At 45.0% G+C, this 13284-nt stretch overlaps 1 protein-coding gene and 1 pseudogene across 1 annotated transcript; both read left to right on the top strand.

Annotated features, from left to right (window-relative positions):
- The first annotated feature begins 1252 nt into the window (after window positions 1-1252).
- LOC119316742 (xaa-Pro dipeptidase-like) lies at window positions 1253-10290 on the top strand. The gene is made up of 16 exons (XM_037591124.1): window positions 1253-1397; window positions 1490-1539; window positions 1632-1692; window positions 1980-2075; window positions 2158-2307; window positions 2509-2640; window positions 4422-4549; window positions 5103-5145; window positions 6362-6445; window positions 6859-6900; window positions 6999-7069; window positions 7204-7257; window positions 7352-7457; window positions 7550-7618; window positions 8359-8502; window positions 9808-10290. Exons 1-16 carry the CDS (start codon window positions 1263-1265, stop codon window positions 9943-9945), a joined length of 1503 nt encoding a protein of 500 aa, XP_037447021.1. The 5' UTR covers window positions 1253-1262; the 3' UTR covers window positions 9946-10290.
- Window positions 10291-11259: 969 nt separating this feature from the next.
- On the top strand, window positions 11260-12592 carry LOC119315826 (annotated as a pseudogene).
- Window positions 12593-13284: the final 692 nt, after the last annotated feature.

A 13284-nucleotide genomic window follows, 5' to 3' on the forward strand; every position in this document is an offset into this window, starting at 1 on the left:
CAAGGAGGTGGTCACAACAGCCGCCTGTGTTGCAAGGCCGACTTCATCGATGGCATGCTGCAAAAGGGAGACGATGAACTGTCGACGCGGCCGCACAAGCGAAGGATGTTGGGTGCTAGGTTGAGCCACGATGGGTGCTGTGCGGGGGATGAGACTAGGCGGAACGATGCAGTCAACATGTACTGGGGTGGTGCGATCGTAGACGTTTGAGATCCAACCATGGGCCAGCCGACTGATTTTGGGAGAAAATCGGTCGGCTGATTTGTAGCAGCCGCCAAGAAAAAAAGATCAGACCGAACCGGCCGCGTACCTGAGAGCGAGGAACCGAACGCCCGGCCCAAGGCAAGCACCGACCGAGCCGAACCCAACGGCCCTAGAAAGTCGGACCGGCTGATAGGAAGGACAAGCGGGGACGGAACAAACTCAATCGAACCGAAGCTGAAACCCTACGGGATCGCAATAAAGCGGAGCAGAGAGAGGGGGAAGCAGGCAACTAATACACCCGATTTCCCCCTGAAATCCTCTCCACCGACCTCCCATGGAGAGCGACGGCGGAACCTAGTTTAGCTCAGCCGCCAACCCAACCTCACCGCGGCCCGCTGCCGAGCTGAGGGCCCCAGGCCGCCGATCTCGTGGAGATCGTAGCGCAAAGCTGCCGCGACCCAACCCTCTGCTCCTCGCGGCTCTTCGGCCAGCATCGCGACAGGTTGCTTCCGCTCATCTCTTTCCTTCTCTGCAGTCTCGGTTAGCATTCCATAATAATAAGGGTATATGGATTGGGTTGAAATTTCTGTCAAAAGGTGAACTAATATTTAAGCATGACTCCACTCTGTGCTGTATTGATCAAACTATGTCGGGTTAAACTATGTGCAGATGAATGTATGGATTCAAATTGGATTTCGCTACAAATTTCAGATGTTTTAGCAGGGCAAATCGAACGCCCGAGATGGCAAATTATGTTGCCGCGAGAATGGCAACTTCCTTTATTAAGCAAATGGCAAATGCTTGTCATGTTCAGTTTTTTTTGCCAGGAATTGCTAAAGGAAATTGCCATTCTCACGACAACATAATTTGGCAAAAAAAAGGGTTTAAAAATTATGACGTCAGATTTCTAGCATTTCCGTTAAAATTTTGTTAGTTATATGTATGTATGTCTTTCTTTTGTGTGGGTATATGCATGTATGTATGCTATTCTAGTATGCAACACATGACATAACATGATTGTTGTTTTCATATTTTCAATGCGTGGCAGGTATCCAGCAATGGCGACCTCCTCTCTTGCTCCGCCTGAGGTGCCCATGGAGCTGCATGCGGGCAACCGTGACCGCCTCTTAACCGCACTTCGTGCCCACCTCTCCGCCACCGCTAGCCCTCCCCGTGGCCTTGCCCTCCTCCAGGTCCCACTTGCCGTCTTCATAATGAATCAGTCTCTACTTTGTTTGGGCCTTTGGGGCTTCCTCCATCAACATTTTGGCTTCTCTTTCTGAAGGGCGGTGAGGAGCAGACACGACACTGCACTGATCATCTCGAGCTGTTTAGGTATATGTCTTTAAAAAAATATATTTGCCAGCGCCCCTCCCTTTCTCTTTCTTTGGGATGACATATTGAAGTGGTAATGGGCAATGTCTCAGGCAGGAGAGCTACTTTGCTTATCTCTTCGGAGTGCGTGAGCCAGGGTTCTATGGCGCTATAGTGCGTTCTTCTCTCGTGTGTCCCGCTTTTGCAGGAAATTAAAATCCTTGCATAGTTCCTATTGAGCTCCTTGATACCTAGTTCGATGCTTATTGTGGATATTCACTACGCCTCATCTTTATCCAGTTATTAAACTTATAACACAGTTTATGTCACAATTTCTTGAGTTCATACAACTTATTTGTCTGTGAGAATAAACCACTGCAAGTCATTCAATGCATGTTATGATAATGAATTTATGCTCATTAGATGCTTCTACCTAACTTGGCCTTTATTTGTTCACCAAGGACATCGCCTCTGGACAATCGATTTTGTTTGCTCCAAGGTTGCCACCTGACTATGCTGTCTGGATGGGTGAAATAAAACCACTCCCTTATTTTAAGGTATTTGATGTTCTAAATGCTATATTCGCAGATACTGCAATACACTGAATTCACATAATTTTTTTCATTAATACCTCTACAGGATAGGTACAAGGTCGATTTGGTCTTCTATGTCGATGAGATTGTGCAGGTTCTGCAAGATCGATTCAGTCAGCATGGAAAGCCTGTGTTGTTTCTCTTGTATGGAAAGAGTACTGACAGCGGAAATTACTCAAAGCCTGCTAGTTTTGAAGTACGTGATATACAATTAGCCATAAAACAAGTTAGGATGCTTAGTTAGTTAGTTTTATGGTTTTGAAGGGTTAAAGTGGGAAGCATAATCTGGCATGTTAATCATGCAGTACCATCCTTTCTCCTTTAGACCTCAACTACATGTCTTTGTTGTATATGCATTAAATTTACCAACTTACCATGCTGTTTTCCTCTGTGTTAGGGGATAGAGAAGTTTGACACCGATTTGGGTACACTCCACCCTATCTTAACTGAATGTCGTGTTATCAAATCTGAAATGGAGCTTGCCCTCATTCAATATGCGAATGATGTTAGCTCAGAAGCACACATTGAGGTACATATAAGTTACCCTATTAAAGTCTTGTACCATGCCAATAATTTGTTTACACCTTCATTGCTATTTTTTGGAGTACATTAGACTCTTGTTCTGTCTAAATAATGGTTGCTCAAGTTTTGGCTCTTTAGCATTTGATGAAATGTGATCTATATCTTTCCCCCTGCTAGGTTGTATAGAGAGCCAAATGAATGTATTCATCAATCATCCATGATAATCCTTCAAGATACTAGATGCATAGACATGTAGTTAATGTGGTTTCGGCTTTTTGAGTACTATCACTAGGATTAATTGTTCTTACCACCACATAATCCTGCAGGGACGAGTTTATGTTCAACCAGGGATGGGTTTAATTGTTGCCATGGGCTGAGCTTTAGGAATTTTCGTTTGGGGATGAAATAAAGGTCCCAAATTAGTAAAGAAGCAAACACACTGTAATATTATATTATGATTTACGAGGTTCCAGACAAAGCACTAAAGTTAAGCATTGAGTCGTCTTGTCACAACAGGTTTTGGCACCTCATAAGCAAAGAGTGAGACCCACAATGCCAGGAATCACTTTAGAAATCTACTCTCTCCGTCCCATAATATAAGATCGTTTTTGACACTACGGATGCGTTTGGTTAGAGGGACATGCTAGGGTGGATATGGGCATCCCTATCCAGCTGGATAGGAATAGCCATTTTTTCTGTTCGGTTGACGGATAAGGTTAACCCATGTTTTGTTTGGTTTGAAGGATGAATCATGGTTGGGGATAACCATTTTTCTGTTTGGTTGATGGGTGAGATTAGCCCATTTTCCAATATGAGGCAATCAAATATTTTTTGAATTTTGAGGCAATCAAATATGATGTATGCAATAGTAAGTATAAGAACATGTCGCCCCTGACTTGAACTTTGTTTTTTCCCTTTCAGCTCCTGTAGGAAAATAAGATCAAAGGTCAGCACACAACTTAGAACACAAGTCAACACCACCACCAGCACGTACGCAACCCAGCAACCGGCCAACACGGACCACGCCCGCCGCGCTGTACTGCTGCGCATCTCCCTGCATCTAATGCCCGCACGCCGAGCTGCTCAAGCACCGTGCCCTGCATCTGCCTACCACATCGCGCCCAGGTTCGTCTACCGCCGGTGCCACGCCCAGCTGCGGCGGCCGCCGCCTCCGCACCCATCTGCGTCCGCCCCCGCCGCCACCTCCGCACCCATCAGCGGCCGCCCCTGCAGCCGCACCCATCTGCCTCCACCCCGCCGCCGCCGCATCTCTGCGAGCGGGAGAGAAAAGATAGGAAGGAGAGAGGGCCGATGAACTGACCTTCAATTTGCGGCCGTCTCCTCGATTTGCTGCCGCCGGCACCCACGGGAAGGAGAGATTCGAGGGAACAAACGGAAACCATAGGGTTGGGGATCTTTTGGAGGTGAGCAGGGGCGAAAACGCTTCGCCCGCGAGCCTGGCTAGCCATGCCCGCGAGATTTTCGCGCGCCTGCGGAGCCGGATTTTTAAGGAATATTCGGAGCATCTGGTTATCCCTGTCCTGCCTCATCCAAGCTCGCCCATTAACCAAACATATGGTATCCATTCTAAATATGGCTATCCCTGTCCCCTGGGTGGTTATCCCTCTAACCAAACACATCCTACACTAGTGTCAAAAACGGTCTTATATTATGGGATGGAGGGAGTAATTTGTAAAAATATTCCTTTAGGTGTTAAAAACTACCAACTCCTTTGTTATTTTTCGAGAGGCGAATTAAATGTGTATCTGATTCTTAACTTGGACTAAGGTTATGAGACAGGCAAAACCAGGCATGAAGGAATATCAGTTAGAAAGCATATTTCTTCATCATTCTTATAGGTATGGAGCCTGTCGACATTGCTCCTACACATGCATATGCGCTACCGGAGAGAATAGGTGAGTTCATGTATCATGTCTGATCGGAAGCAAATAATAAGTCAGTGCACAAACACTTTAATGTCTCTGAATTGTTTTGCTAATGCTTTAGTGGAATCCTGTATGTAGGAATTGTGATACAAGTATCAACATCATAACAACAAATCACCATCTAGTGCCTGTTGTAGTGTTATCCACTGTTTCCATTTGATAATGTTTCTTCAAATAGTCAAATACCATGAGCTTTTGATATTACCAGATAGCATTTTAGTATATAGTTTTCTTAACACCAGAATAAGATTACTAACAAAATTTCAGTAGGTCTCTTTTTGTGTCCACTTGGTGACTATAGTGTACAATTTGTTGAGTTACATGAATAAGTTAACCAGGGGGGCGCTCTTTTAGTTAAAAATAGTTAGGTTATATGACATTACTAGATATTTTATTGGTGTACAAAGTCTCAGTCATCTTGAAGGCCGGTTAGCATTTGCTATCAAGATTGAAGACTCAGAAATTCTGAGTTTGTTAGACTATATCTTGTATGCTATAATAACTCTTTCTGTTGATTTTGCAGTTCTATTCTTCATTATGGACATACGGCTGCTCCAAATGACCGGGTACACTTTTTTTATGATGCTTTGTGGCATTTGATTGTCTTCTCTCTATTATTATTTTACCTGATCAAGCTTTTAAATGTTAGAATTCACCAAATTGAGATTATGTTGTCCGCAGAGCTCAGGTCTCTTTTAAATGAATTTCATACTCCTGATGACTTGAAAATGGGCATGCTTTATAAAAAAAATTCCTCGAGAAAACGCAAAGCCTTGTATTTTGATGCTAGATAGATAAAGTTATTTATAAGCCTACGGATAGGCCAAGTACAACAACACATGCCACACCCCTGAGTGCTCGGCCTAGGGTGGACCCACTGATAAAATGATTCTATGTCTTGTAAATCAGTTCTATTTCTCACCTGAAAATGGGGTGTCACACAGACACAGTATACTATACATGAAATGTAGCAAGGAAAATATCTTGGACCCGGTGTCCTGTGACCGCTATGGTTGAACCTGGCCCCCAGCTCAGCTCCGCTGGGAGTAACACTTGAAGGCTGGTTGCTATTGCCGTAGCCCACAACCACGTCTCTGCTTGGATGGTGTCGAGCAGCGTGGTGATGCTAGGCCTCTGCCCGTTGAATATGGGAGCATTTGATGCTTCCCAAGCCACTGCTCTGTGAGCATTATCAAAGTGGAAAGCCTTCTTCAGCGACGACTATATGGAGTTCAGGCTGTAGAGTTCATCTACCTTGTTATTTGTCAACTACATTTATCAGTACCACGAGGTCTTGAAATCTACCTATGATAATTTGTAAACTGAATGGTGTCTGTTGTGTGCTACTCCCTCCGTTCCGAATTACTTGTCGCAGGTATGGATGTATCTAGATGTATTTTAGTTCTAGATACACCCATTTCTGCGACGAGTAATTTGGAACGGAGGGAGTACCTTTCATTTATGATATAGCCGAAAATAAGTTCTCGTCATCAGATACATGTGAACATTGGTGGTAATGACCCTGGTGACGAGTTAGACAATTTTGAATAAAAATTGTCTAGTTGAATAGGCCCAGCATCATAATGTATCCAGCTTACACGTTGCGAGTGATAGCACCAACACAGATATTTATATACAACGATAGAAATCCAACAAAGTAATCATAGCTACAAGGGTCTTGATGTAATATGGGGCGTTCTTATTTTAGGGGAAATTTTGTATTTTGACTCCTCTTAGTTTTTCTTTTCCTCTTTGGTAGATGATCATCTCATATATTTTCAGACGCTGAATGATGGAGACATGGCTCTAATGGACATGGGAGCTGAATATAATTTCTATGGCTCTGACATCACATGTTCATACCCCGTAAGTCCTTCGTAACATTCATCTATCTAATTTGGTACACTATTTTTGTTTTCCAGTGTCTTTACTAAATGGACTTGCTTTTGTTATCTACTGTTAAAAGTGTCAAGGGCTATGCTTATTATGTGCAATGAACTGCTTATGAACATCATTGCTACCAGCGGTTATTATTTATTGAATGTTTATATCTTAATCTAAGCACCCTCAGATATCCTTTCCTTTTCACTTCAGCCCAATTCTCTGTTACGATTAGTTATGATTTACTAAGTATTTAGCTGACTTTGGGCCATAGCTTATAATTCTAGAAGTTTACTTTCCAACAAACCTCGATGCAAGCTGGAGCATTCTTCGGTTCATCACATCTTAATATACTGTTTGTCTAGTAACATCACCTGAATGAGTTTTTGTCTTTTCAGATAAATGGGAAGTTCAACAGCAACCAGGCAACAGTATACAATGTAAGTACTTGTGAGAAAGTGCTTTTCTTCCTGTATGTGAATTAGAACCTGGACAGGTTGTTTGAATCTTTATTGATGCAACACTGACTATTTTACAGTCTGTCCTTAAGGCTCATAATGCTGTCATATCACACATGCAGCCTGGAGTAAAATGGGTTGATATGCACAAGTAAGAATGATTGTTACTTACAGAACCATGCAATTTCTAAACATCCTTGATGGCGTTATCCAAGAATGTTTACTGTTGGCCTCTGTGTTAGATTTTGCAGCATCTTTTGACGCGCCATCTGATCTTTTTTGCAGGCTGGCCGAGCAGACAATACTTGAATCTCTCAAGAATGAAAAGATTATCCATGGGTGCGTGTGTGAGAGCTGCTCATAGAACTTAAATATGATAATATGTAAAGCTACAATGCTGACTTCTCTATTCCCCGGAATACAATTATTTCAGTGATATTGCTGATATGATGACTCGAAGGTTGGGTGCTGTTTTCATGCCTCATGGTCTTGGGCACTTGCTTGGAATTGACACCCATGATCCCGGAGGCTACCCTGAGGTTGAGATATGGATTTTACCGATGTTTATGCAAGTTTAATCTTTATACCTACCTCCCTGCAACCGAGTTTAATGCTTGTTTTTTGACTTTAGGGCTTAGAGAGGCCAAAGGAGCCAGGACTGAGCTCCTTGCGGACCATAAGAGAACTTAAAGAAGGCATGGTAAGTAATTACCTTTCTCATTAATTTATGAAGATTTAGTAGCACAAAATACTCTTACAATTTCACGCGCACTTTTCTGAGAAGTGGCTAGGTTGTCGTGTTAGCCAGTAAAATTTATGAGCTGTTTGGCACTCTCTTAATGTGTATTCTTTCGAACAGACTATTGACCATTTGGGTATTCAAACAAGATGACAGTAAAATTTATGAGCTGTTTGGAACTCTGTTAATGCGTATTCTTTCGGACAGACTATTGACCATTTAGTAGCACACGTAACCACAATATGTCACATTTGCCTGGTATTGTGGTTATGCTTTAACTGTACAACATCATGCATAGGGTCCCCACAACTTCTGAAAGTTAATACCTTTTCTGTTATCAGTTCTTCATACACAAGCTGCTTTGTGTAGGCAGTTAGACATCAAGGCCTTGAGACTTGTTGTGGTATAGTAATCATAATGGATATTTTGAAGATGACAAACTTAAATATATCATGCAGAAGAGCATGGAAACATCTAAAGTTCTCCGACATATATATCGATGTATATCTTCTCCTATTTTAGCATATGCTATCTGAGAGCGAGGATAAGAAATGAAGGACAACATAGATAATTTGAACAATAAATGGTCGTGAATCCTCTGAATAGTACTGTATTTTCTGCATCCATGTTGAGAAGGGTGTGTGGGCATCTTACATATAGTTATAACAAGCATCTGAGCTCACATGGTTTTTGAACTGCAGGTTATTACGGTTGAGCCAGGCTGTTATTTCATCGATGCTTTGCTGAGGCCTGCCAGGGATGATCCAGTTTCCTCAAAATTCTTCAACTGGGAAGAGATTGAGAAGTACAAAAGTTTTGGTGGTGTTCGTATTGAAAGTGATCTGGTATGTCTTGCTTGGTTGCTCTCCTCCATTACATAGTAAAACAACTTAACTCTCTTAATTGCTGGTGCACCGCTAGTCCGCTACTTGTAGGTACGAAGTAATGCCAACACATTTGCTCTATTACTGATCTCTCTTGGAAAAGTTATACTCCCTCCGTCCCAAAGTATAGCGCTTATTAGATTTTTCCATAGTCAAACCTTGTAAACTTTGACCAAGTTTGTAGAAAACATTGTCAACATCTGGAATACCAAATAGGTACAATTGATTCATGATGGAATATATTTTCATATGGTATATATTTGGTATTGTAGACATACATAATTTTCTAAATGAAGTTGGTCAAAGTTTGTGAAGGTTGACTTTCACGAAAACCAAGTGTGCACTATATTATACTCCCTCCGTTCCTAAATATAAGTCTTTGTAGAGATTCCACTACGGACTACACACAGAGCAAAATGAATGAATCTACACTCTAGAATGCATCTACATACATCCGTATGTGGTCCATAGTGAAATCTCTACAAAGACTTATATTTAGGAACGGAGGGAGTAGGACAGAGGGGAGCACTACAAGAAAACAGAAATTGGTTGGCATACGTTGATAGACCTCTCAATGTCGCAAGTGATCTTGCATAGACTTTAATGTATGTGCTACAATGGAGATGATAAAAATGTCTTGTCCCCATAAGAGTCAAAGTTCAGTTAGGGCACACTTCCGAGTTCGGTTACTGAAGTACAGAGATTGGAACAATTTAGCTCTGAATCTTGAATAATTTTTTGAAGTGCTAAATTTTGTTGGGCTAAAATGTGGACTAATGTTCCGTGTTCAGCATTCACACTTCAGCATGCTGGCATGCTCACAAAGAACCAACCGTTACCATGGTAGTGAGGTTTTATACTTCGGTCATGGTTACGTGCTTTCGCTGGTAACAAGGTCCAGAAATTTTAGCATGTAGATGTGGATGGCAGTATAAAAGGAAAAAAAGATACTGCCAGATTGCAGAGTAAAGAGACATTTGGTTATCACCAGTGCACAGAGTTTCTCTTGACGTGTCAAGAACTCAACAGAAATTTCTGTAGCATCCACATTGCATTGGCCTTTACATAGTGCTAGCCTTGTTATTTACTCCCTCCGTTCCAAATTACTCGTCGTGCTTTTAGTTCAAATTTGAACTAAAACCACGACGAGTAAATTGGAACGGAGTGAGTACATGCTAACAAGATATTCCATAATTTGAACTAAAATCACGACGAGTAAATTGGAACGGAGGGAGTACATGCTAACAAGATATTCCATTGCTGCAGTATGTGACGGCACAAGGATGCAAGAACCTGACAAACTGCCCCCGGGAGACCTGGGAAATCGAAGCAGTAATGGCTGGCGCGCCATGGCCTCCACGTGCTTCCGTGACAAGAGCAGAGAACGGACTGCCCAAAGCCTGAGCACTCGCTTGTTTGATGCTCCCTGGGTGAAACATAACCGTAATAATTGAATAAATGAAGTATAGGATACTTTAATAAGTGGGTGATGGTTTCATATGCTGTGCTGTTGGTTTGGTTTGAGTTTGAGGATAAATTGGCATCTTAAGTTCTAGATCTGGTGAAGTCAGTTAGTTGTAGCTGTCCTATGTGGACTCGAAAGGTTGAAGGCTCTTGCAGTTAGTTCGACCGTCTCTGTTGAGAACCAGCAACGCTATTTATCATGAGAAATCAAGCGAATGAGCATGCAACATTTGTTTGTTTCGTGTCATCACAAAAATAATGCGGTTTGTTATATTTGTTGGGGACAAGTACAGATTATCAGTTCTTCTGTTCATCTGAAGTAAAGTATATTCTTAGGATCCTGATAAGTGCCACATGTGGAATGAACACATGGCAATTCTGAACGGTTTTTTATGACAAGTTTAGTGATGTGAGTATAACAATTTTAGTTGTTAAGCATGTCAACTCTTTTTCCGGATGAAAATGCCAGCCAGAGTGTTTTGTAATATACGTGTGGCACTTATCATTTGAGTATTTTTATTTTACTTTCCCTACACTTTTATGTTGAGAGCTACACCTGTTTTCAACAAATTAACCTCGTAGAGAAGCTTATTTTTTTTGTTGGAAGCTTTGTCTCCCCCAAACAGGTGAAGGCGGCTTCCGGTTTACAAATTCTTTAGTTGGTCAATATTGTACGCGCTGCCCTTAAAGCAACTCCAACGTCGTTCGTTTCGGTCGGTGTGGACACAAAAGTCGGCCCAACACATTGACCCAAATGGACGTGTGTCTGCTTGGTGGCCGCCTGCCGACCTATTTCTGGTTCTTTTTGAATCGGATTTGCGTCGGCGCGGACACGAGACGAATGCGTGCGTGCGCCTTCTCCTTTCTCCGGGCCCGCTGGTCGGTGGTAGCCTCTATCATTTTCCTCCATTTTCTCAAAAAAAACCTCCCACCCCCGCGCGCTTCCGCCCCACCCCCGCCATGGAAGACGGCCTCGAAGCCGCCGCCAGCCTCGCCTCCCTCGCCTTGTCCGGCATGACGACCGCCCCCTCCGGCAAAGGCTAGCCTCACGCCCCCCGCAAGACCGCCGCCGCGCCCAAGTCGAAGAAGGCGTCGACGCCCGAACAACGGGCAAGGGAGTCGCCAAGAGGAAGGGTCGGAGGCACGTGGCGGCCGCAAGGGATGAAGCCATCGCGGTAGCCGCCGTCGGTGCCGCTGCGCAGCAAGAGGTCACCAAACGCCTGCGTCGCGGCGGCAACGAGTGAGGTGCTCTATATGCTAGGGTTAAACCCTAGCCAGCACGGCTTCCTCCACGCCGCCGTGGCCGCTGCCAGCACCGGCTTCCACGTCTATCCGCAGGCCTGCCGCCACTCCGGAGAGTGCTCGCCCGAGGTGAGCGTGGTGGCGCCTTCCACGCCCACGCCCGCCCCCATCGACCTCAACGCCACACCGGTGGCTCGTCATCCGGAGGCGCGAGGAAACATGCGCGGCAGATGCCAGCCGACGTACTGCCGGGTGCACGCAACCTGTTCGACGCAATGCCGGCCGCCGCCGACGAGGACTACATGCAGAACATGATCTTCGAGGGTGGTGCGTCGGCCGCTGGCTACGATCCCAACGAGACACAAAGCCAGGACGGCCGAGGGGCGTTCACGCCGTCCGCTGGCTACGATCAAGACCAGGCGGCCTTCATGCGTGATCAGGCCAGCATCGACCTGGACGGCTTCCCACTCGACCACGAGTTTTCAGAGGACGACGGGCAAGAGGAAGAGGACAAGTGCAACATCGAAGGGGAGCCTTTGTTCGAGGACGAGCTTGCCAACCAAGCCGCCGGGGTGAAGCCGAAGCGCAAGAGCAAGCGGACCAAAGCATACACGGCGGCCGAGGACAGGCTTCTTTGCAAGTGTTGGAGAGACATTGGGCAAGACCCCAAGACGGGCGCTGAACAAAAACATTCAACTTTTTGGATTCGTGTCCACCATGAGTTCCGTGAGCGCAAGAAGTTCCCGCCGTACCAAATAGTAAGCACGCGCGGGTGGGTGTCCATTTCGAAGCGATGGAGGGTGATCCAACAAGAGTGCAACAAGTTTTGTGCCACTCGTGAGAGCGTCAAGGCCCGCTGTGTGAGCGGCATCGACATGCAAGACATGGTATGCTAGCAAGCCGTCCTCTTTTGTGTCATCATGTTTATGCTTGCGTGTTCATTTGCATACTATTTGCCAATATGCTTACATGAAAATATTTGTAGGCATTTCAAGCTTTGGAGGCATTCAAGGTCCAACACAATGGCAAGTGCTTCAACCTCTCCCATTGCTTTAGGGTGATCAAAGACGAGGAGAAGTTCAAGGCGCAATATGCCGCCCTCAAGTCGGGTGGGGGGAAGCAAGCCGTGGAGGAGGTTGGGGACGGTGAGAAGGCACGACCACGAGGGAATACCAACTCCAAGAAGGAGGACAAGCGAGATGCGGCGTCCAATGCCTTGATCGCTATCGTGGAGGGCATGATGAGCAACAATGACTCAAGGGAGGAGCGCTGGCGTTACAAAAAAGAACAAATGAACGCCTTCATGGAGATCCAAAGGAGGCTTGAGATGGACGTGGAGAAGTAAGCCAAGATGCTTGAGATGGAGGCGGAGAAGCAAGCCAAGATGCTTGAGATCGAGGCAGCCAACGCCAAGACCAATGCGAAAGAAGTGGCTCTCGCGAGCATGATGACTGGGGTGGAGATCATTAAGGTGGATCTCAACACCGTGTCGCCAAGGAAGAGGCCGTGGTTTGAGAAGATGCAGATCGACATGATCAAATTTGACGACGAGTGATCTATGGCGGCGAGCGCCATTCTTTTTTTATGCCGGCAGGTGTGCTGGCATGACCACGGGGCCACGATGGCGTGGTCGAACTCAAGTCTCACCTCTTTTTTGTGTGCTGACCGCTAGCGAGTGCGCCAGCATGAACTGCGTGGTGATATTTTTTGAAGCCGGCACTGACAAAGTGCCGGCATGAGACATGACCGCTGACATGATCTATGGCTGCGAGCCTTTTTAAAAATTGAGTCCGGGCATGAAATGGGTCAGTGCGTTGGACGCACTACCGACCTAAATCTAAAACAGGACGGACGCCGGACAGACGGCCAATCTAAACAGATAAAAAACAGACAAAAGAGTCGTCCGTTTGGGTCGGCCCATTAAAATTGCTCTTATGTTTCTTGAGAGCAAAGGCACATTTCCTCAGTTGTCTGCGACTGCATCACTGCACGCAATGAACTCGAACTGTGGAGTGGAGGGTTCCCGTCTCCCTCGAG

This window comes from Triticum dicoccoides, chromosome 6A, assembly GCF_002162155.2.
Source record: "Triticum dicoccoides isolate Atlit2015 ecotype Zavitan chromosome 6A, WEW_v2.0, whole genome shotgun sequence".
Taxonomy (NCBI): Eukaryota; Viridiplantae; Streptophyta; class Magnoliopsida; order Poales; family Poaceae; genus Triticum; species Triticum dicoccoides.